This window comes from Phyllobates terribilis, unplaced genomic scaffold (genome assembly GCF_046119375.1).
Source record: "Phyllobates terribilis strain yellow unplaced genomic scaffold, ASM4611937v1 Scaffold_3__8_contigs__length_932513732, whole genome shotgun sequence".
Classification (NCBI taxonomy): Eukaryota; Metazoa; Chordata; class Amphibia; order Anura; family Dendrobatidae; genus Phyllobates; species Phyllobates terribilis.
The window spans coordinates 248,386,922-248,411,181 of record NW_027362763.1 but is presented as its reverse complement, the minus strand read 5'-3'; the positions used below and the strand labels follow the sequence as shown (position 1 = coordinate 248,411,181).

The 24,260-nt window shown below is 45.6% G+C and overlaps 3 protein-coding genes across 4 annotated transcripts in view; 2 read left to right on the top strand and 1 right to left on the bottom strand.

The window, feature by feature from the left end:
- EIF2A (eukaryotic translation initiation factor 2A) overlaps positions 1-1,611 on the bottom strand; it is a 39,030-nt gene extending 37,419 nt beyond the window's left edge. Inside the window, exon 1 of the mRNA XM_073674710.1 lies at positions 1,522-1,611. Coding sequence (XP_073530811.1) covers positions 1,522-1,549 — 28 coding nt within the window. The 5' untranslated portion in view covers positions 1,550-1,611. The remainder of the gene's footprint in view (positions 1-1,521) is intronic.
- A 120-nt stretch (positions 1,612-1,731) lies between these two features.
- SERP1 (stress associated endoplasmic reticulum protein 1) lies at positions 1,732-5,396 on the top strand. Its single transcript, XM_073674711.1, has 3 exons — positions 1,732-2,001; positions 2,074-2,149; positions 4,546-5,396. Exons 1-3 carry the CDS (start codon positions 1,918-1,920, stop codon positions 4,584-4,586), a joined length of 201 nt encoding a protein of 66 aa, XP_073530812.1. The 5' UTR covers positions 1,732-1,917; the 3' UTR covers positions 4,587-5,396.
- An 8,679-nt stretch (positions 5,397-14,075) lies between these two features.
- Positions 14,076-24,260, top strand: part of LOC141259162 (uncharacterized) — a 94,048-nt gene continuing 83,863 nt past the window's right edge. Inside the window, exons 1-2 of one of the 2 annotated variants that reach the window (XM_073674708.1) lie at positions 14,076-14,194; positions 21,182-21,239. The gene's annotated coding sequence lies outside the window, so the exon portion shown is untranslated. The remainder of the gene's footprint in view (positions 14,195-21,181; positions 21,240-24,260) is intronic. The other variant, XM_073674709.1, reaches the window with a different exon arrangement.

Here is a 24,260-nt window from a genome sequence, read left to right as displayed (position 1 = left end):
GCCAACAACCTCTTTTCTCAGTAAGAGCATTGAAGATGGGTCGTGGCTGGGTCTTCCAGCATAACAATGACCCAAAACACAGCCAGGGCAACAAAGGAGTGGCTCTGTAAGAAGCATTTCAAGATCCTGGAGTGGCCTAGCCAGTCTCCAAACCTGAACCCAATAGAACTACAGGAAATGTCTGACCTCTGCAATTGCAAACAAAGGTTTCTGTACCAAATATTAAGTTCTGTTTTTCTATTGTATCAAATACTTATTTCATGCAATAAAATGCTAATTAATTATGTAAATACATACAAAGTGATTTTCTGAATTTTTTTAACATTCTGTCTCTCACAGTTGAAGTGTACCTGCGATAAAAATTACAGACCTCTGTTTTTAAGGGGTTAATTGGCCCCAAAACCATCCGGGGTTTACAGGTTTGTTATGCACAGCTGTAACCCGCTGGAATTTCGGCCATGGGACGGCGCTATTCTATTATTCCCAATCGCTGTTTTAAAACAGCAATGAAGGAATAAGGCCCCTTAGCGGCCGCCGTTTTTAGGAGCATCGGCGGTCGTTAAGGGGTTAAACAGGTATTCTCAAACTGTCTCATAGGTATACTTTCTCTCCTCCCTTTCTGGTTGCTTGGGGATGACAGTTATCAGTGAAGCTTCATTTTGCTACTACAAATTAATGGGGGTTTGTCCTGAGTCTACACTGTTAACACTATATTTATATATAGGAATAACAAGGCCTTTGAGCAAGCACACAGCTAGAGGCAGTGAGAGTCTTGATCAGGAGATCTACCCTGGAAATGGCTGATGCTGAGTGACGTGGGGAAGATTGTGATTAGAAGAGAGCTATAGAAACCAATGAGCTGGAAAGCGCATCTACCTCCTGTGAACACTGGGCCAAAGCTCCATGGAAACTAGCTGTACACTATGGAAGCTAAAAGCTTTCACTGCAGGAGACTTCATTTGACTTCCAGTCACCAGAGCAGCTCTTCCTCTTCCAGTCTGCTCTGTAGATGGGGCATCACTGAGGACGTCTTCCTGATTGACAGCTGAACCCCCGCAGTTATGCTGACTGACAGCCTGCTCTGGCAGCCTAACATTGCTAGTCTCGCGTAGAAAAGTACTTGCTCTGTTGACATGATGTTGGTGGTTAGAATCGCCAGCAGCAGCGGTATGTGACTGTGCAGACAGACATTGGCCCTGAGAAGAACAGTCATGTAGGAAGGAATTGCCTGTGGCTTCTCAGCCCTATAATAGTGTCCCGGAGGAGCCCTTTAAGCATGCGCACCGTCGGAGGGTTGTAGGGTCCCGCCGCACCGTGCTCGCTGTGGAAGTGCCCAGCACTGGAGTCTGCACCTGTCACGTGTCAGTCTGTAGTAGACTCCACACCACGTGGTGCAGACGTGAGGCGCTTAATAGCCAGTAATACACAGTACGGGGACGTCGGCACTGCTCCCCCACCGGTCAGAGTACCGGGATACACACGTAGAAGGAACCGGCTACTATACGTGTAGAAGTAACAGACCTGCCAGAAGCGGCATGGGAGGCGCCATCTTGAGCCGGAAAGAGACTGGTGACGTAACGAGTGCGGAGGAGGAGCCGTAGCGTGTTACACGTAACCCTTAGTAGCCGCATCACGCACCTCAGTAGACACATCCGCCGGGGTGTAGAGAATCCTTCCGCCGCAGGGCGCTACAAACACACGTGTAACTCCGCGGACTATTTGCCAAGAAGTGATGACGTGTGCGCAGTAGTGTGATACGTAGTTCCGTTGGGGGCGGGGTCTGTGGAATTGCCTACGCTGGCAGCTCGGTGGTTCGGTATTTACTGCTCACACACCCAGAAGAGAAGGGGCTGGTGACCGGTGTCTGGTGTCCGTTATCCCTCCGCTCACACGTCAGCAGCAGCAGCAGCAGCCGCCATGGTGGCCAAGCAGAGAATCAGGATGGCGAATGAGAAACACAGCAAGAACATCACACAGAGAGGCAACGTGGCCAAGACCTCGGTACGTGTGCGGGACTCGGGGGCGCGGGCGCTGGGTGGGCTCCTCGTGTAACCTGTGTCTCCTTCCCCACAGAGGAACCCCACGGATGAGAAGTCCTCGGTGGGACCCTGGTTACTGGCGCTCTTCATCTTCGTGGTGTGCGGCTCCGGTGAGTGCCCCTGCCTGTCAGGGATGTGCTGTGTGGTACTACTGCTCCCAGCTGTGAGTGAGGACCCCAACTAGTGTCTGACATGGGCTTAGGGACGCCCGTGGCACTACAACTCCCAGCATGCCATATGCTCCGCAGGGTGTCTGGGCCTGCTGGGAATTATAGTCCCACCACCACAGCTGTAATAATGTCATGGTGGAATTCCCCTTTATAATGATGATCTACAGCATGTTGCTCTCCAGCTGTTACTGCACTACAACTCCCAGCTGGGGGTTGTCAGGACATGCTGGGTGTTATAGTACCATCAGCAGAGGGGGGTCACTTATATAAACTGTTCCTGCTGTTGGATGTGGCTCGTTTGCTTCTACAGCTGACCCGCTCCCTGAATCTGAGGGCCACAGACCTGCAGATGATTGGCCATCGTGTGCCACCTGGCAGTAAGCAGGCGATGGAAACCGTCAGCAAACTGGAAGTTGTAGTGTAACAGCCGACTGCCCGACCACCCCAGGATCCCATCACTGGCCGGTGACGCTGTGGTCAAGACGTCCTGACAGCAGTTTCCTTCCTGTTGACTGTCTCCTCTCTGGCTGAGATTGATATTTTTTGCTACTGGCTCTAATCGTTCAGTGTTCTTGTAGTCGTCTCGCAGGTTACATTGTTTGCTGAGATTAGGGTCACGTGTATGTCTGGAACGAAGGGATTATCTGCCATTAGTTAGCGGGAGGTGGTGGCCGACCATTACCTGTGATCTCTGCATGGTGTCCTGCACAGCTGTCCATGTATTGGGGAAGTCTGCTGGGAGTAGTGGTGCCGCAGCGGCCATATGTCACTGTGAAACCGTACATCTGAGGATATTAAGTCTGAGTGCTGGGCACATCTGGGGTCAGATACGGCTGATGGCGGACCTGCTATGCCAGTCATTCAATACCTGGCTATGTTTAGCGAGGAGTAGACTTTATTAGAGCAGTCGACCCAAGCCTGTGACCCTCCCTCTGTGACTTATCTGTGCTGTAAGATGTCATATGGAAAGGCATTTCCCTGATGGTAGACTGCCCCTTGTTGTTCCATTCATCAGTGGGGTATATTATCATGTGTATTATTGGTGTCAGGTAATCCACCGGTTCAGGTATACTGTGTCAGTGGAATAATTGATGCAATCCACAGGTTACAACATCATATGTCTGACAGTGGAGCTCTGCCAGGGCCACTGATGAGGGCTGGTGGTGCGTGGTCGTATGCCACTGGCGCTGCAGTTGACAGCTGTGGCTCGGCTCCTGTGGGGTTTTGTGAGTGGAGCAGTATCACGATGAGTATTTTGGGTTCTCCATCCCACTACAGAGAATTAACGCCATTAAGAGTTTCTTGCCTCAGATTTGGTCCTTTGTATCTTGGTCTCCTGTACAATAACATATGTTGGGTGCCGACTTCATGGGTGCTTGTGTGCGGACACCCCTCTTTTCCCTGAGTAGCATGTACATTTCCATTGCGGTCTATGGTGGTTAGTCACCATTAAGGGTTGTGCCGCCACATAACTTTTTATTTTTTTTACAGTTCACAATGCTATAAAAAATGGAGACTTATCAAAACTGGCGTAGAGGAAAAGTGGAGTGGTTTCCTGTAGCAGCCGATCAGATTTAGGTTTTGACATTTCACGGGATCTCTGGAGAATTGATTATAGGGAAATACTCTGCATTTCCTTTGCACCAGTTTTAATAAAACTTTCCCCCTTGAGTTGTACTTGCCTTGTCAATCCCCTGCCGCTCCTGGTAATGATCCTTTGCCTATTTTCTAGGATTCCTGCTCCAGTGATTATCTTTATTTTAGCTAATGACTGCCTGCAGCTGTGATCAGTGTTGTTGACGTGTTACTGCTGCAGGCAATGATTGTGTGCAGTGGTCACATGACAGGGCACTGCGCATCATTACTTCAGTGTGAAGAACAGACTGTAGGGACCTGTGAATGATCAGTGCCTGGCATTTGAATCCTTGGAGAAGTCACAATAAGTTACTACACCGGATCTGTCTCCATATGGTAACGAAGTTCCCTAACTTTATGGCGAGCAGTACCCTATAGTGGCTGTCAGAAGATAAGATGCCAGTCACATTAAATGCATATGGGGTATCAGTAATATTTAGGCAGACCACAACCATGGGATGCTTAAAGGGTCCGTACTTACAGAATAGTTGGTCTGCAGCTGACGCCTGTCATCTCCAGAGCTGGGACACATTACTGTGTTGGCAGGACCCCGTCTTTTAGAAGTAACCACCATATGAAAGCTAATGGTATCTCTCCATCTTAACATGAATTTACAGACGTATCTTCTACAATTTGTATTTACGGGAATTGTCTTGTATTCTGTGATTTTGATTAAACTTTTTCTTTTCCATTCTTTACAGCAATTTTCCAAATAATTCAGAGCATTAGGATGGGCATGTAAAACTTTCTCCAGATGTTACAATTTTCCTGTGAAGTATAACATGGACTCAGATTTATTTTTTTTTCCTGTTAATTGGGACAACGAAAACCAGATTTCACACAACTGCCTGTTCCAGAATGACAACGTAAACAGCGATCATCCAAGTCATTCCAAACTTTGCCACCAAAGTCATTCCAACTTTTGTAATCCATACTACAGTGCCTTCAGAGAGCACCATATGCATAAGAGCAATAAAGCCGATCTGCTGTCGTGGAGCTACTTATTCAGTGAAGCGTTAATCCGTGTGGAACTAAGTTGTATGCAATGTAGATACCTGTAGCTCTAAATAGGTTTGTGTCTGAAGCTATTTGTTTGTTAAATATTCTACCTTTTTAATGTATAAAAATTGGTTAAGTTCTTTTTAATTTAAGAATCAAAAGCTGGAAAACTGAGTGATTTGATTATTCTCTACATGCTGCAAGAAAATCTGTTGTGTTCTCGTTCATTTTCAGCTGCTTGCTTTGCGGATAGAGGCTATTAATTCTCTAGAAAGACATCTTTTATTCTCTTGCCAAAAAATAGCACCTGTAACGTGCCACTCCCCAGATGTCCACTAGAGGGCGAGCATGAGCAAAGCTGCACAGTGGAGTGCTCTGGTCACTGAGATGATGGGGAAGAGTCAGCGCAGACCTGTGTGATTATCCCCAGCTATAGAGCTGTCTGTTCAAGCCATTTTGGCCTTTACAAGAAAAAAAAAAAACTGGACACATTCTTAATTTTTTTTTTTTTTTTTTTTAAATGTCTAACCTATTCTTTTGCATGCACAAGAATCCACTCTCCATTTTACTGGTGGTTAGATATCTTGAAAATATTGGTTGGCGGCATGGCTAGCACAGCTCTGAGCAACCATAGGTATTGTTTCAAATTGTGACCTACCTAAAAAGAAAAAACTGTACAGTTGGTGCGTTTTGTAAAAAGAAAATAAAACTTTACAAAAATGGATTCAGCATTGTTAATAAGGGTTTTGGGAAAAAATGTAGGCATATGATCTGTTTTAGGAGAAGCCCTACACTTTGTAATTTAGCTGGAAAAATTGTACACAAATAACTGGATGTATGAGAATATGATAGAAGTGTGTACACCTAAACCTAAAGTGTGCAAGGTTTTTCTTACACTGAGCTGGTGTATGTTTGTGCAGATTGTATATACCGTACATGCTTTATACACTGGTGTACAGGTAATTTAAAAAAGAAGTCTAGCCAAATAAATCACAAGCACTCGCTGAACCATTGGTGTGCTCAAACTACGGTGCACCGTCCCAACTAACTTGTTTTCCAACTAACTCTTCCTTCCCATTGCTCCTGTAGAGATGTCAATCAAGGAGGAAGGTGCCTTACATTGCTCGGCCACGAATGGACCCCTGAGCGTCATACTTGTTTTGTGCTTGTGGACTCCCTGTAAATCACCCTCATAAAGTGAATTTTCACAAACTATGAAAACAAGTTAATAAATTCCTAATCACAGCATATATGCCAAAATTTTGGACGTGCTACACATTCAGTCTCTGGTGCTTGGGTTATAGGGACGGTTGCCCGTTTGTGTGTTTTTTTTTTTGTTTTTTTTTAAGATGGGCAGTGTACATGATCAGAGTTGGCAAGAGGCAATCATAAAGAATTTGATTATATATAAATATGTATATATTTTTTTGTGTGTGTGTGAGATTCTCCTCTTACAAGAATACAGTGCTATTGTGTGGGATGTCCTCAAGGCCTAGTTTACTAGTAAAACCCTGCCACCTTAGGTCACTAGTGTCTGATTCATTAAAGGGAACCTGTCATAATGAAAATTCAGTCCAAACTGAGGAAGCCATGCTATAGAGCAGGGGAAGCGGAGTAGATAGAGGTATGGCTATGAGAGAAAAAAATGCAGTATAACCTGTGTTTTAAAGCTTTACACCACCTGCGCTTGGTGTTTTTTTTGGTTCAGTGGGCGGTTCTAGCAGTGAGTGACCACTTTGTTTTAGGTAAGGGTGCAGAAAGAGATGGTTGTCAGACACTGATGAGACCGCCCACTGGACCAGAACGTGCAGAGGTTTAAATAATTAATGGGTTGTATTACATATATTTTAGTGATTAAAAAAAAAAAAATTAATATATCAATCTACTTGGCTCCCCCTGCTCTATAACATGAAGTCTTCTGATTGAACTGCATTTTTATGATGACATGTTCCCTTAGAAGTATCCATACATCCAGGTTGGTAAGTACTGGCCTACCTTGGACGTATGGCTATGTCCACGAGATGTTGCACGCACAGAAGCTGTGCGCGATCGCTGCTGGGTGTTCAGTGATTCAGACACCCGGCATTCAGTGCCAGGAGTGGTGCCTGCACCGGTTGCTGTTTAGCCCTGCGATATCGATCGCAGCATTGAGAAGGAGGAAGCCCCCTCTATCCTCCGATTGCTGCCCCTGCAACATCATCCGAGGGAGGTTGGGGTGATCATTGTCATGGTGGCATGATATCATCACGACATCTAGGTCACCAGGCTCTAGCAAGTTAGTTAGATCATGCGCAGTGCATGATCTAACTAACCTGTGTCAGTGCAGAACAGAGAGTTACAAAGCATAGCAATACTCCTGCATTCTTCTGCTTTATAACTGCTATATCATTTATCATACCGCCGAACAAAAAAGAGTAAAACGCAATCAAAAAGACAAATGTAAATAAAAATGGTACCGCTGAAAACATCTTCTTGTCCTGTAAAAAAACAAGCTGCCATTCAGCTCCGTCAGCAGAAAAATAAAAAAGTTATAGCTCTCAGCATAACTCGATACAAAAATTATTATTTTTACTATAAGTTTGTGTAAAAGTGCCAAAACATTCAAAATTATATAAATGTGGCATCGCTGCAATCGTACTGACCAAAAGAATAACGCTGCCCTATCAATTTTACCACACGCGAACTGGCATAAAAAAAATCCCCCCAAAAAACAATTCCTTAATTGCTGGCTTTTGTTCATTCTGCCTCCCAAAAATAGGAATAGAAAGCCAAATGTCATGTGAACAAAAATTGTACCAATATAAACTTCAACTCGTCCCGCAAAAAACAAGCCCTTACATGACTGTCGGCTGAAATATGGGAAAAAAAATTGTAAACAGTCTTTGCAAAAAAAAAAAAGGCGTGTTTTAGTATCTGACAGCTGGCAAACATAAAAATCTGATATGAATCTGGCATTGCTGTAATCGCGCCGACCCAAAGAATAAAGTCGTCTAATCACTTATACCGCACGAGGAATGGCGTAAAAAATAAAACCAAATCTACACCTGCTGTTGATTTGTTCAAACTGCCTCACAAAGATCGCAGTATGGCTCGGCTCACATTTATCCTGCGCTCTGCGCTGATCGCTTACACCGGGCTTTCCGTGTAAATCTCTGAAATACGTGATTCAGACGGAACCCCCAGCAGAATATTCCCTGTAATGAGGCAGATGGGGACACTGGTTGCAGTCTGGCATTTGATCCAGCGGTGTCCTATCTTTTTAGGTGTGCATAAAAGTGCAATCGGCCACAGTTTTGTGCACTTCTGAAAAGAATGACACTGCTGAACAGAGGCCAGACGGAGTCCAGAGTAACTCTGCTGCCTCATTATAGTGAATGGATCCCTCGGTTTCATCTGAATTACATCACACCGAGATTTAGATGGAAACCCCAATGTAAGTGCTCAGCATAGAGGACAGGATAAATGTGATCACAAATGTTATGTAAAATGTTCCTAACAAAGGCTTCAAATCAATCCACAAAAAAAGCCCCCACTCAGGTCCGTCATATGTCAATGGAAATATAGGGGGCTTCCATGTTATTGGTAGTATAAAAGCTTTCGAAAATCGGAATGCCTCCTTACCCCCCAAAAGAAAGTCAGCAGATTCTGCACTCCCAAATCCAAATGCCCCCCTCTCCTCTGATCCCCACAGTGTGCCTAAACCGCAGTTAGCGGCCACATGTTTAGCATTTCTGTAGCTATGAGTGCCTGCTTAATTTACATGTGCTTGTCTCCAGAAGCATAAGCTGGGCATAACGTACTGGTCACTACAACGGCAGTTTTCAATTTTAACGCTGCAATATCCACTCCTTCTTGTTTCTAGAAACACCCATGTAGTCAAAATAGTCAAGACACCTGTAGATAAATTCCCAAAGGGGTATCATTTCCAAAATGTGGTCACTTGGGGGGGTTTCTGCTCTTCTAGCACTTCTTCTAGTGCTCTGTATATGGGGTCCACAAACTATTCTAGGAAAATCTGTGCTCCAGGAGGCAAATAGCGCTCCATCCCTCCCGAGTCTCGCCATATGGCTAAGCAGTACTGTACAGCCACATACGGGGTATCCAATTTTGCGTTCATAAAGGCAAATGGTGCTCCTTCCCTTCCGAGTCCTGCCATGCACCCAAACAGTACTTTTCCCCCACATATGGGGTATTGGCGTGCTCTGGAGAAATTGCTCCACAAATTTTGGGGTCCATTTTCTCCTGTTATCCCTGAAATTTGTGTTTAAAGTAAAATTTTTGTAAAACAAAAAAAAAGTTCATACTCACGAGAGGTGCGCATGTGCGAGATTTGCATAAGTGGCGATGACGCCGCTCGAGCAAATTATGTTATCACAACCACAGGGGCATGATAAAATGGAAAGAGGGCTGACTAGTCTGGGGAAACTAACGCCCCATCGACTAGTCAAAGCCCTCATTAGCATAGGAAGCTGGGACAATATAATTGATTTTTTTAAACCTTGTTTTCACTCAATAACGTTATACAGGGTTGGTTAGGCAGGGAATTTGCTGATAGGTGAATGATGCTGGGTTAGAGGGCATGGGGGACCTGACAGGTTCCCTTTAATTTGCTTGATGACTTCAAAGGGACTGATGAAGAGAGGGCCTAACTTGTAGGATTGGATTTTAAGACAGATATACTGAGGAAATAGCCACACCTTATGAAATGGATGATAACAAGGTGGATCCAAGTGTCTCTTATCCGCATGCCTCTTTATATGCTCAGATGACATCTCTAGAGTAGTTTTAGTGTCCTCCCATATCTTTGAGAAATCCTTTGTAAGAACATCTGCTGCTGGTACACCAGAAGCAGCCAATACTTTAAGAGGAATTCTTGGCTGTTGCCCAAAGACAATAAAGAATGGAGAGCTTGCAGAAAGACTCACCACGTGGTTGTTATGGGAGAACTCTTCCCATGGTAAGAGCTTGACTCATTCGTCATGATGTGCGTTTGTGAAGTGCCCCAGGAAGTTGGTCAGAATCTGGTTGATTCTCTACCTGTCCGTTGGATTGAGGGTGATATGCAGATGAGAACTCTAGCACAACATTCAGAACTTTGCACAAAACTTGCCAGAATCGGGATGTGAATTGGACACCTTGGTCATACACGATGTGGCAACCAAATCTGTGAAGACGGAAGATGTGCTGGATGAATTGTCAGGCAATGAAGTGAAATGTGCCATCTTCGAGAAGCAATTCACCACTACCCAGATGACGGAACAGCCCGAGGACACAGAAGGTCAGTAATAAAGTCTATGGCAATATGCTGCCAAGTTACTGAGGGCACAGGAAATGGTAAAAGTCGCCCGGATGGGAGTTACCTAGGTGTCTTGTTGCAGGCCCCAGAAGGACAGGCGGAAACAAACTCCATGAATTCCTTAAGCATGTTGGGCCACCAGTAGTGACGTGATATGAGCTGCAATGTCTTTCTCTGCCCAGCATGGCCGGCCACCTTGGAGGAGTGCCCCATAGTAGAACTTGCCTCTTGTCCAATTCTGACACCAAGGTCTTACCAGGCGGAATTTGGGACAAGTTTACCGGAGTTAACCATTTTGGACTGCTTGATCATGAGTTGAGGTTCCTCCGTTTGGTCAGTGGGCAGGAAGGAGCGGAAAAGTGCATTATGTTTGATGTTTTTGTCAGCTGGCCAGAAATACAAAACAAAATCAAAAGAGGCGCGGACTACAGATAGGCTAGGTTCTTATGGTTTGTATAAATGACGACTGGATGGACTGCTCCCTCAAGAAGGTACCGCCATTCTTCTTGAGCCATCTTAATTGCCAACTCTTGATCGCTAATCGAGTAGTTGCACTCCGGGGCAGAGAAGGCCTTGGAGAAGAATCCACAGATTACCATACGACTGGAGGAAGACTTTTGGGTGAGAACTGCTCCGGCCCTAGAAGAGGAAGCATCTACCTCCAGAAAGAATTGTTTGTTCTCTTCAGGTCTGTCAGGAATTCCACAGCAACGACACTGGGGAGATCACGCAATATCTCACCATGCCGTCACTGTGTCACGGATTTCGTCCGAAATCGCGAACACACGATCCAGACTACTCACTTCTTGGGTATCGGCAAGCGACCAGTGAGCATATGGATTCCAATGTATGGAATACGTGTTTACACCCTCCATACGGTCACTGTCAGCTTCACGATAGCCCAATTAATATTATTATTCGCTGCCACCACCATCCAGATATGAAATAGAATACAGGCCTGAGCGGACGCCTGCGTTCTGGTAGCGTATGGCTTCGGGGGAGGGAACTGTTACAGGACAAAAGAAACAGAACTATTAAATTTTATATTTAATCTAAAAGGGAGGCAGTGTTTAGGAAAAATATATACAAGGATTTTACAAAGGAGACATTAAAATACATAAGCAGTTACACAAAATAATAAGGATTAAGGAAGAAACTTACTATACGATCGCTGAGATGGTTCAATTTAGGGGGAGGAGGGGCTCCCCGATTTGATTAGACTGTTATCTAACAGGATCCGTTGCTTATAGTCTTTATACCCCTCTGGCAATGAATGAATCTACAACCTCAGCAAACTATTTTTTGCTGAAGGGAGAGATCTGTCCACACCCGCCCCTGTGCCGACATCATGTGGGCTCGGCTCCACTCTTCATGTTTGTATTAAAAATCTTTTTTTTGTGGTAACTTATCGCTGGTTGATCCCAGAAGCCCAAAAGTGGTACCATAATTTCTATTATGATTTTACCTTCATTTAAAGACCACACATTTCGCTGTTGCAGTCTGCTCTTCTGGTGCTTTTGCTCTACTGCTCGGAGGGGTTTTCGGCTACGAAAAAATGAGCATATCGCTCCTCGACTGACCCTGCCACTAAAAATATAGGTCCCATTATTATCAGAATTATGGAACTTCAGTTATTCCATATTTCGTATCGGTGCCGGCGAGATTAGGTTTCCTTTTGAAGCTAGGGAAGCAAGCTTTAACAGTTACACGTAAATTATTGCAAGCCTGCATCCAATTACCCCCTGTGCCTGCCAGGGAGAAAGATGCTCGTGTTTTAATTAGGTTGTAACACTTCTTGGCTGGCATTTGTTTGTGTAAGCTATTTTGGCTGTGGGTGATAATTTGCAGGGAGCCAGATGCTGGACTGTCAGCTCTCCCATGACAAGTGGTTGATTGCTAGCTCTTGTCTTGGGACAAAAGGTGGAAGGGAGGGGTGAGGTGGCTTCAGGGAAAGAAAGAAAGAATATGTTCAATATTTCTGAATAATTCACTGACATGGTCGATGTAATATTGGAGCAGAGGAAAAGGCCTGTTTCAGGGAGAGAAAAGCATTCTCAGCCTCAGGAATCCATACCTTCAGATCCAGTTGGTGAAGAGGACTTTTTAATGATTAACATACTCGGACATGGTTAGAGTCTCTACCGAGGACAGGGGGTAAATATAGCCTCGTGGCGGTGAGAATCCCAGGAGCAGGTCTATTGGGCAGTCGTATGGCCTATGTGGAGGTAATGTCTCTGCTTCCTTCTTGTCGAAGACATCAGAAAACGGCCGGTAGGCAGATGATAATAACTTAAGGGAAGATGGTGCCACCAGCGACCGGACTGCTCGTACGAGTACAAGACATTTCTCATGACAAGACTGACCCCAACAAAGCACCCCTCTGGATCTCCAGTCAAGGATGGGTTCATGCACGCGGAGCCACAGTAGACCCAGGAGAAGTGGATGAGACAGGCTAGGAAGCATGTAGAAGGCAATTTTCTCAGTGTGGAGCATCCCTATCCGGAGTTCTACTTGCTCAGAGTCCACCAGAACGGCTTGCGATAGGGGTCTGTCATCGACAGATAACACCAACAACGGATTCTGGAGTTGTCGAACTGGGATCTGGTCGCGATCTACCACTGCTTGCTGTATGAGGTTCCCTGTTTCAACGAACTGGAAACCTCTACAAGTCACAGACATGGTCAGGATCAATTGCGGAAAGGAATTGATGTCGCCCAGGTTGGCCTCTCCTAATTGCCCTAGGCTTGTGAGTTTCCCTGCTTCTTGGGACTAAGAGCGAATGAAATGACCGGTTTCTCCACAATAAAAGCACAAGCCTTTGGCTCAACAGATCTCCTGCCATTGCTCAGCCAGCTCCATTTTGTTGACTTGCATAGGTTCAGGAGATGCTGCTGGCGTGGAAGGCTGAGGAGTGAGTGGCCTTTGGAAGGACGGAGCCAGATGAAGCGGTTTTCTTTCATGCACCGTTTCTCGGGAGCGCTCTTGGAACTGGAGGTCGATTTGGATGGCCAAGGAAATTAGATCGTCCAGTATAGTAGGAATGTCTCTCCCTGCTAGCTCATCCTTGATCCTTCCGGACAATCCCTCCCAGAAAGCAGCTACCAGTGCCTCGTTGTTCCAGCCGAGTTCAGAAGCCAAGGTGCGGAAGCAGACAGTTTATTGGCCTATGGACAGACTGGCGTGATGTAGTCTGAGGAGGGAGGGATGAGGCGGCAGAAGTAACTCGGCCTGGTTCATCAAATACCTTGCGGAATGCCTCTAGGAAGGTCTGTAGGTCTGAGATTATTGCATCTCCTCTTTCCCACAAAGGATTGAACTACACCAGGCCTCTCCTCCAAGATGTAACATCAGAAAGGCTTGCAAGAAAGGTGAGGATCCAGATTCAGTCCATAAAATCCATAAAGTTTTATTGTTTCTTTTAAAACATAGCAAGCACTCCTGCATACACCTTAGCATAGGTGAGAATTGGGGATAAGGGTATGAGGAAAACGCCGGACGCGTTTTGAACACTAACTGCGTTCTTAGACTCGGCTAGATAGAATGTAAACAAAAAAGTGAGGGATTTAAAAACATGGCATGACCAGATTGATTGGTTAATTAATTAGTGGACACCTGTGGAATGCTAGCAGTGCCTCGTCTATATCAGAAGACATATATAGAACATCAAACATTAAGGAAACATTACGCATTGTAGGCACAGCAAAAAAATGTTATATATAACATATAAGACACTAAGAATGTGTAAGCAAAAATAAAAATAAAATAATTAAAAAAACAAAAAAAAACAAGGGTGAGCTGATATTACTTTTTTTTTTAAAACTGTACATCAGAAGGTGTATGCAGTAGTGCTTGCTACCTTCGCCCGATCGGAGGGAAACTGGTGGGCCAGCAGTTCAAAGTGCAGCGAGCACTAGTTGATAAAACCTCGGCATTGCTTTGGATCCCCGTCAAAACGTGATGTGCAGACAGACAGTCTAGGACTTGAAGTATGATTTGCGGACTGAATGGTCACTGCCACAGCTTGAATAGGAGCGAATGCTGCGACTGGTGTCCAGGTGGGTGTTAACACTACGTAGGTAAAATAGGACCTTGTCTTGCTGATCTCTTTAACGGGTCATCTCGTGGTACAGGTCAGAGACTGTAAGGCTATGAGAGTCAGTGGGTTCCACAGCCTTAGCAAACTGTTACACACGATTGTGGAATCACTGTGCCACGGTCCGAAGAGCACCCGGAGGGGCGTAGCTAAGTGAACACCTGGTTCTTCACTAGAGCCCCTGATGGTGTGGTTAGACTTGAACCCAGGGGACGTCAGACGCTACTCCAGGACGGGCCCCGGAGCCATGGCAGCTGACCCCCAAAAGGGCAGGAAGGCAAGGTCGGACAGGAACTGGATAACAGGAGGGGTATGGCTGGTAGACAGGTGCGAGATCAGGCACAAGCAGGACTGTACAGTAACACGGGACTGCCACAGGTATGGGATCACAGATGCAGGTTCACAGGTGCTTGTTCAGACTGGGCAGGTGAGGATAGTGGCACATGTGCGGACTAGATGGATCAGAATCAGGAAGAGGCACAGGCAGGATAGGTTCGGGTATAGGAACAGCAGGGCGGACCGGATCAGGTGCAGACAGGGTGGACAAGGTCAGGTAACAGGACGGACAGGATCAGATACAAAGAGCATGGGAACAGGGACCTTACAACTAGGCAGCAGGAACTCACTGATACTAAACATTGCTAAGGCACCTCCCATTTGGGGTAGGTTCCTTAAATACCTAATGTCTCCCAGCCGTTGGCTGGGGACATTTTCAGAAGCATGCGCACCTTCCCCTTTAAGAAGCAGGGAGTGCGCGCGCCCTAAGCATTCTCCCAGGAGACCTGTGTGTCGTGCTCAGGCCCTGAGAGGAGCGAGATGCCGGGGAACGCGGACGGGTAAGTGAACACTCCAGCGTCCCTGCAGGGGGAGGAAGGGGACGTGCAGGGGCGCCGGCGCTGTTCTAACAGTATGCAATGTATAGTGTACAGGTAATGCAGTGACTCACCAGCGACATTATACACATTATAGATATGTCTCCATCCTGGCCCCATATGTCTCCATCCTGGCCCCATACGTCTCCATCCTGGCCCCATATGGTTGTCTCTCATATTGCGGCTTTTCAGTAAAAAAAAAAAAAAGATGTTTCTTCATACCTGGCCGCGTTCAAGCAATGTCCTCCTTCTTCATATGCGGTGCAAATGGGCAGGAACACGGCAGTGATTGGCTGGCGGCTGTTAACTATTGCAGTTCAGGAAGCCTGTGGCTTTCTTTACCGCAATACATTTCAACTGGACTCACATAAAGCTGAAAACTGCGAGCCAGGGAATCGGATCAGGGCACCACTTCTTGCCGGTTCGGGGAACAGTCTGCTATTTAAATAAGTGGTTCCACCAAACCGGGAGAACCCTCTGAATCCCACCACTGGTAATGTAAATTTTTGGAAATTGAGAGACAAGTTTTTTTAAGATATTTAGGTCAAATTCTTAGATGGTGATTTACATTTTTCTTACTTTATTAGAAAAGTAGTCCAAGGAACATTGAAATAAAATTTCTGATTCTTTATTATTCCTGGGGATAGGTGCTGGAAGTTTCCGACCTCTATTTATTCCCTTTGTAAGGCAGCGGCTTTCACTTCTATGCGGTTATGAGGCAGTGACCCAAGAAAGATCAACTTAAATGTCTTTGCCAATTTACGAAAAAAATCCTAATTTAATCATTTGGTTCGCATCTGGAACATCCGTATCAGTCCATATCAGTCCGTTGCTTTTGGTGACAGCACCACCGTATAACTCACACATGCGGTAATGGCTTTGCTCTACTCTCTGGCTCTGGTCTGTGTTCAATTTCACACAGACATGCATACACAGAGTCTCCTGCTCTGCAGCTTGCAAACCAACACTGACACACCCAACAGTTAACTGCAGGATTAATTGTGAATCATGGCCATGGGCCACTTGCAAGACCCGCAGTGGAGGGAGAGATCCGCCCTACTGCCTTCCTACAGATCTCTCCGAAAATAAAAGCCCATGTCAGGTTTTCCTAAATCTGACTTGGTGAAATAGCTTGACCCAGTCCACACGTACTTTTATTTTGTGTTGTAACCAGAGCTTTGGCAGTGATTACAACACTCTCCAGTGGGTTCAGTATGTTTCCATACACATCCTATGGCACACATAATGACCCTCGTATATGAATCCCATCACTGCCTCACATACCCCCCTCTATTCAAATTTGAGGGGTTGAACACCTGTTAATATACAAGGTGCCCGTGACAGGACATCCAAAATCCGTTGTGACTTCCCAGCTCGATGTTCCACCCAGAAAGTTTTGTAACGACAAAAACCATCTGGTCACCCATGAATTCCTCTCCTTGGCGTTTCTCATCCAGACCAAAAGGTGAATGGTCCGTTGCCCAGCAGAACTGCCGCCACAGTAAATTATAACATAGGGACTCCAAGGCCCACTTAATGGCCAAACACTCCTTCTCCACTACGCTATAATTTTTTTCAGCCGGGGTTAGTTTCCTACTAAAGTAAGTGACTGAATGTTCCTATCCATACACCTCCTGTGACAGAACTGCTCCTAGCCCTACTTCAAAGGCATCCATTTGAACAATAAAAGTATTCCTAAAGTTGGGTCTATCGAGGACGGGCTGTCTGCACAACATCAACGTTTTGGATTCGCAAGTTGGCAAATAACTGAGCTGAACTTTCTTGGGTCACTGCCTCATTACTGCACGGACGTGAAAGCCGCTGTCTTACATATGGTGGAGAATGCAGGCACTGTGAACTAAGGCATACCCCTAAAGAAAACTTATTGTCCGTAATAAAGCTTACAATGTTACAACTCTACTCCATGGACAAGATGGAGGAATTCCTACTCCATGGCACAACAGCAGCAAACTAACCGCCTGTTAGCACAGCAGATTGCGGCTCTATGATAGACCCCGGTCCATCCCGAGGCCCGGAACAAAGTCAGATCAGTGCTGAGGAAAATGAGTCCAGAGGACGACATGGAAGCCTCCCTCACAGTGTTTGAAAGAACCGCAGAGCGGGAGAGTTTGCTGAACTCCCAGTGGGCTTAAGTGGTGGCCCTGTTTCTGATGGGAGACACCCAGAAAGCCTATTTTGACCTCCCCCCGAGGTCGCCTTGGACTATGGATAACTCAAAGTGGAGATCCTTGCCCAGATGGGGGTTAATGCTTATGTACGGACACAGGCACCATACCACTGGTCCTTTGTGGAGGCCTGACCTGCTATCTCTCAGGTTTATGACTTGCTCAATCTTGTAAAAAAGTGGATCCAGCATGAGACCTTGAGCCCAGCCCAGATGGTAGAGAGGGTAGTAGTCGACCAGTTGATGCGAACTCTAGCTATACATCGCTGGGTGGGACAAGGGGTCCCGGGCAACCTAGATCAGGTAGTTAGCCTGATCGAGCGTTATTTGGCCACCCAAGACTTGGTATGGGACTCTGCCCCACTGCGGATATCACGCCGGCCCCTTCATTTTAGTGAACCTGAAGAAGGGACACGACCCTCTGCTTAGGTCAGACAGAACAAAGCCAATAATGGGGCGGGTCCCTGGAATGAGCATAATAAGAGACCAGTTTCCCCTAAACCGGTCTCATGGACTAGTGGTGCCCCCACCATCAGGAGCTGGCGGTGCAAAGGGCCAGGACATGTGGCAGCCAACTGCCCCCTGACTGCTGAACCCATGGACTGCGGGTTTGCTCCCTGGGTGTCGATTTCTGGCCACACTGTCTACACCACAGACGCCGTTGCTACAACTAGTGAGCCCCATCTGTGCCAGGTGCACGTCAACGGACACCAGGCGGAGACTCACTTCGACTCAGGGAACCTAGTGACACTTGTCCATGGGTCAATGATCTTCGGGTTAGAACCCACTGGGGGAAGATCTGTGCCATAGAATCCTAGAATGGTAGAGTTGGAAGGCACTTCCCGGGTCATCGTGTCCAACCCCCTGCTCAATGCAGCTTCACTAAACCATCTCCGACCGATGTATGTACAGCCTCTGTTTGAAATAGCACATGGTCCACAAAAAAATAGGGCAAGTGAACAGCCATATAGACTATAATGGGTATATGAAAACAAACATCTCAATGAGGCCTGAGGCATAGTTTATCAAGCAAACAGTGAGTCGAGCTGTTAGAAGTTATAAAGTTATTGTTTTTCTTTTCCGATTCTTGCAAGTTGAAGAACTTTGCTGAACATTTTAAAATCACAAAAACTTCTTCAAATTTAGTATAAAAAAAGCAGAATTTACATTTGTAATTATTCATTAGGGAACTTCTGCAAATCACAATTTGTCAAGAAACCTGAAACAACTTTCTTTATAATGGCAAAAGTTACTTATCAAAGCCGTAATAGAAACCTCTGAGCTGTAATAATAACAGGTTACAAGAGCCTGAGGTCATTTCGTTAACTGTTTTCTAAGGGAAATTTTCTTGCACAACTTGAAAATACTTTCATACAAAATGTAGAACCACAGCGCCACAGTGTGGACAGTCAGGAGAGTGAACGACCATTGGTTTCTCCATTATATTAGCCAGTTGGAGGGAACGTTGTGTCTTTTTATGTGCACTACATTGAAGGGAATAGATTGTTAAAAACATATACGGTCTATAAGAAATATGGTCTATTGTTTTATACTCATTTTGTCCAAAACTTTACCAATAAAAAGAGTGGTATCTGCTTAGGAAAACTGGTCTGTTATGAGCTAAGAGACCATTATTGATTAATACAGTTATTGTACTATTGCATACAAACTACATCAATAATAAAAGGTAACAGCTTCAAACAAAGACACCACAGGTCCACTTTCCTACCGCCCTATAACCCTGTTAAACCATAACTATAAATTGCTATAAACATGTTAGAAAATCACATGCAACAAATACTCCCTCAATACTTATCCAACCTAAAGAAGGGTTTCACACAATATCGGAATTCTATAACAAAAAAAACCCCATCCAAATGGCACTAGCCGCCACCAGCGTCGGGTCAAGGTATTTTGGTGCCCTAGTCAGATGAAGCTGATGACACCCCCCACCCCACCACATGAACCCTCAGCCCCTATGTAAAGGAATGGGTCAGAGACTAAGGTAACAGGACCCCTAACACCCCCGCTACCCTTCAGATGGGTCAGGTAACAAGCTCTGATGACCACTTCCACTAGAATTGTTACCTGTTTCACCAAAAAATACCAGAAAAAGTAAAAAAGTAGTGTACTTCAGGGGTGAGGCTCAACAGGGAGTGTTTCCATAGTTAGATATGGAATCATTCATTACTTGCAGACCATTTACATGATACCAGGGAAAAATAGCGATATTCATCCCTGACATCCTATATTTTAAATGACAGACCCAAGGACAGTCAAGGAAGCTAATATTACTTAACTATAATTGGGGCCATTTGGTTTCAAATAAGGTGTGCAGCATTTCGCGGATACACCAATGGAAGCTAGACAGACCTTATTATAAAGGGATATGTATGATGGTTTTTGTATACGTCATCCGACAAATGCAGTTTACAACAAAAATAATGGTGGTTTTGCTGCCATATTCCTGTATGGATAGTGGTTCTGGTGACACATTCATATACTGTTGGTGGTTGTGGTGACATCTTCATGTAGTGATGGTTGTTCTAGTGCTGTATTCAAGTACTATTGATGGCTCTGGTGATGTATTTACATAGTTATGATGGTTCTGGTGCTGTATTCATCATCAGAACCATCATCAGTACATGGATACAAAACCAAAATCATCATCAGTACATGAATACATCACCAGAGCCATCAAAAGTACATAAAAAAGCACCAGAACCATCATCAGTAAATTAATAGGTCAATAGAACCACCATCAGTAGATAAATGGATCATCAGAACCACTATCAGTATATGAATGCATCACAAGAACCACTGTTAGTAAATAAATACAACACCAGTACCTTCTTAAGTATATGAATACGTCACCAAAACCACCATCAGTACATGAATTCATCACCAGAATCACCATCAGTACATGAATACATCACCAAGCTTAGTACAACAATCAATTGTAATGTCAAGTCAGGCCCATATACAATTTTATCTCATGAACCTACAACTCCCAGTATGTCCTTACCAAGGATTAAGGAGATACTGGGGGTTGTTGCTATCATTCATTATCAGACTGTGGGCCATGCAGGAACCACAGTACATAGCCAGCCCCTCTTGTAATATCGCCATAGCAAGCGCCTTATGTCCCCATAGCCAGCGCTCCTTGTAATGTCTCCATAGCCAGCTCCTTTTGTCCACATGGTCAGCACCCTCTTGTAATGTTCCCATAGCCAGGCCCTCTTGTGATGTCCCCACAGCCCCTCTTATGTCCCCATATCCAACCCCTCTTGTAATGTCCCCATAGCCAGCCCCTCTTGGAATGTCCTCACAGGCCCTAGGTATAATAGCCTCCATTCAATAGAAAAATAATAGAATAAAAATAAAAAAGCTTATACCCACCTAATCCAGGCAGCCTCTCCAGTGCAGCTCTGTCTCCTCTTCCATCTGGTGCAGCAGTGTGCGCTGGACGGCACAATAACGTTATTGCATCGCGACTAGTGTTGAGCGAGTATGTTCGGTTAACCCTTTCGCCGAGTATACTCGGCCGAGCACCGAGTATTTATAGAATGCTCGGGCTTTAAGTTTTCCTCGCTCCGTGAACATGATTTGCAACTGTTTGACAGATTTAATACATGTGAGGAATGCTGGAAAAACAGGCATTCCTCACATGTATTAAATTTGTCAAACAGTTGCAAATCATGTTCATGGAGCGACGAAAACTTAAAGCCCGAGCATTCTATAAATACTTGGTGCTCGGCCGAGCATACTCGGCGAAAGGGTTAACCGAACATACTCGCTCAACACTAATCGCGACCTCTGATGTCCTCTGTGTGTGCCGGAGTTCCCGGCAGAGCAGGGAGATGATGACAGCTTCTCTGCTCCTGTCTTACAGATGCGAATACAATGGAGTGCGGGGAAGGATCGACGGCCACGGCACAGGAGAGAGAGGGGTGAGTGGCACAAGTGACTGACACTGCTCCCCTTTTTGCCCGGCCATCACTGAGCTGAATGCCTGTGGCTGGAGGAAATTGACAGGCAGCCGCAGGCATTCAGCAATGGCAGGGTTTTTTTTCTCCGAAATGTGCCCCACTCGAGTAGGCAGGAGGTAGCACTCTAGGCAGGTGCCTTCCCTGTCTACCCCTCATCCCGGCCCTGGCACTCACTGTACTGGCTCAAGATCTATCAAGCCGAATCATTGCACTAGTGATGCAGAGAAAGCCTTTGATCGGTTGACTTGGCCTTTCCATCTGCTGCACTAGATTAGAGGAAGATCGACCCAAATTTATTAGACACATAGACGCCCTATACTCAGAGGTGACAACAACAATAACAATAAATGGATATAACATGCCTCATGTAGACATATCCTGAGGAACATGGCAGGGATGTCCCTTGTCCCCATTTCTCTTCAACATTTCAATTCATCCACTACTGCGACATTTAAAGGGGTTGTCACTACTTACACAACCTCTTCTTAATCGCCACGTTTCCTCCTCATAAAATAATAACAGTTATACTCACCTCCAGTGCAGAGGCCACTCCATCGGTGTCGGCACTGGATCTTTTGGGGCCTGCAGCCAATGAGCAACCGCTTGACTCAGTTACAGTGCACCGCCCAGAAGTTACACTGTTCTGACCGCCCATTGATGGGTTGCCATTATGGCCGGGGGGTTTGCTGAAGACCCCTGTGCTTGTCATGATAGGGCTCCTATGAAAGCCAACCTGTGGATAGCATTCATAGGAGTCTGTGATTTTTGCTAAACCAGTGGCGAACCGCCAATGGCGGCAGGCCACTTGGCTGCTATGAGGCACATGAGTCAGTGGGGGCCTGGTGCCAGCGTCGACACCGGGCCCCTGCCCGTCATCGCACATTCAACTGTATTGGCATCATGGATGAAAGAGGGAGCGTCAGCTGATGCTCCCTCCTCGATCATTCTTCCTTGGTGTCTGATGTCTCAGTACAGCGGGCACAATGACATCACTACTCTGCACCCGCTGTGCTGAAGGGAGGAGAAGAGGTAAGTGTTTTTTTTTTTAAAACAGTGAGTACATTGTGGTGGCCATAATACTGTATGGACGACTATAGGGTGCAATCTAACATATGGAGGACTATGGAGAGTCCATTTTACTATATGGAGGAATATAGAATGCATTGTCCTATATGGAGGACTATGGAGTGCGTTATACTCTATGGAGGACTATGGGGGGTGCATTATACTATATGGAAGACTATGAGGTGAATTATACTATATGGAGGACTATGGGGAATGCATTATACTATATGGCAGACTATAGGGGTGCATTAAAATATATGGAGGACTATGGGGTACATTATACTATACGGAGGACTATGGGGTGCATTATAATATATGGAGGACTATGGAGTGAATTGTACTATATGCAAGACTATGAGGAGAGCATTATACTAAATAGAGAACTATGGGGGTGAATTATACTATATGGAGGACTATGGGGAGTGCATTATACTATATGGATAACTATGGGGTGCATTATACTATATGGAGGACTTTAATAGAAGTAGAACTTCCAACGGATGTGGTATAATTAAAAGTCCATTTATTAGCAAAAGTTAAAAGGCACGGAAGCAGTACAGTCCAGCAGATGTAGTAAACAAACGTGTTTTGACCTATCTGGTCATGTTATATGGAGGACTATGGCTTGCATTATGCTATTGGGAGAACTATGGGGAGTGAATTACACAGTATGGAAGACTATGGAGTGCATTATCCTATATGGAGGACTATGTGGAGTGCATTACATACTATACAGAGGACTATGGGGATGCATTGTACTATATGGAGGACTATGGAGGTGCATAGTACTATATGGAGGACTATGGGGGTACATTATACTATATGGAGGACTATGGGGGTGCATTATACCAGAGGTCCCCAACAGCCGGTCCGCGGACCAGGACCGGGCCGTTGGGGTTTTTCAGCCGGTCCGCGGCGCCGCTGACAGTTGTAGAGGATCAGCAGGGAGAAAGCCAGCATGTGATCAGTAGCCTATAAGAAAAGAGGAGGAGGGACTGGCAGTGAATAGATAATTAGCCATGCGGCCCTACTCACAGAATGTGCTCAGGCAGGAGCAGGGACAAGCAGGTCATGTGTGTCCAGCGCTCCTTCCCCTTCTGCTAGCTGCGAGTTGGAGGGGGAGGGGCTCTGGATGCTAATGGGCAGCTAGATATGACGTCAGGTGTCCCACCCTTATGACTCCTGTAGCTGTGTTCTGGTGTCGTGCGGCCCAGCAGCAGATTTTCTGGTTAAAGTGAAAAAAGCAAATAACAGTGAAAATTCATAGCAGCAGTGGCTGTGTCCAGTAGCAGCAGTAGTGGTCATCATCATCAGATGGGACCTAGATGGGACCGTCTTGTTGCAGGAAAACAAGCCCAGTGCTCCCACTGATCCAGGGAAACAAGCCTGGTGCTCCCACTCATTCTGAACCTATGGTAAGTTGAATCACATTCTCATTATAAATGTCATAATTATATGATAAGTATGCACTAAGCTCCACCCCTCCATAACCCCACCCACATATGACCAAAGCCCCGCCCCCACCCCCACCGGGCCATTGAAAACTGGTCTTGCTTAAAGCCGGTCCCTGGTGCAAAAAAGTTTGCCAACCACTGCATTATACTATATGGAGGATTATGGGGAGTGCGTTATACTATATGGAGTGCTATGTGAAGACCATTATAATATTTTGAGGGTTATGTGGTGGCTATTATAATATTTGTAGGGCTATGTGGGGGCCATTATATTATTTGGAGAGGCTATATGAGAGCCTTTATACTTTATTATAGGGCAGCACGGTGGCTCAGTGGTTAGCGCTGCAGCCTTGCAGTGCTGGGGTCCTGGATTCAAATCCCACCAAGGACAACATCTGCAAGGAGTTTGTATGTTCTCCCTGTATTCATGTGCATTTCCTGCTGGTTCTCCCACACTCCAAAG

Bases quoted from the DNA above. Each gene is read 5' to 3' on its own strand.
- SERP1 (XM_073674711.1), top strand. From the start codon at position 1,918: ATGGTGGCCAAGCAGAGAATCAGGATGGCGAATGAGAAACACAGCAAG. The intron at 2,002-2,073 runs GTACGTGTGCGG...CCTTCCCCACAG, and splicing joins GCAACGTGGCCAAGACCTCG to AGGAACCCCACGGATGAGAA. The intron at 2,150-4,545 runs GTGAGTGCCCCT...CATTCTTTACAG, and splicing joins CTTCGTGGTGTGCGGCTCCG to CAATTTTCCAAATAATTCAG.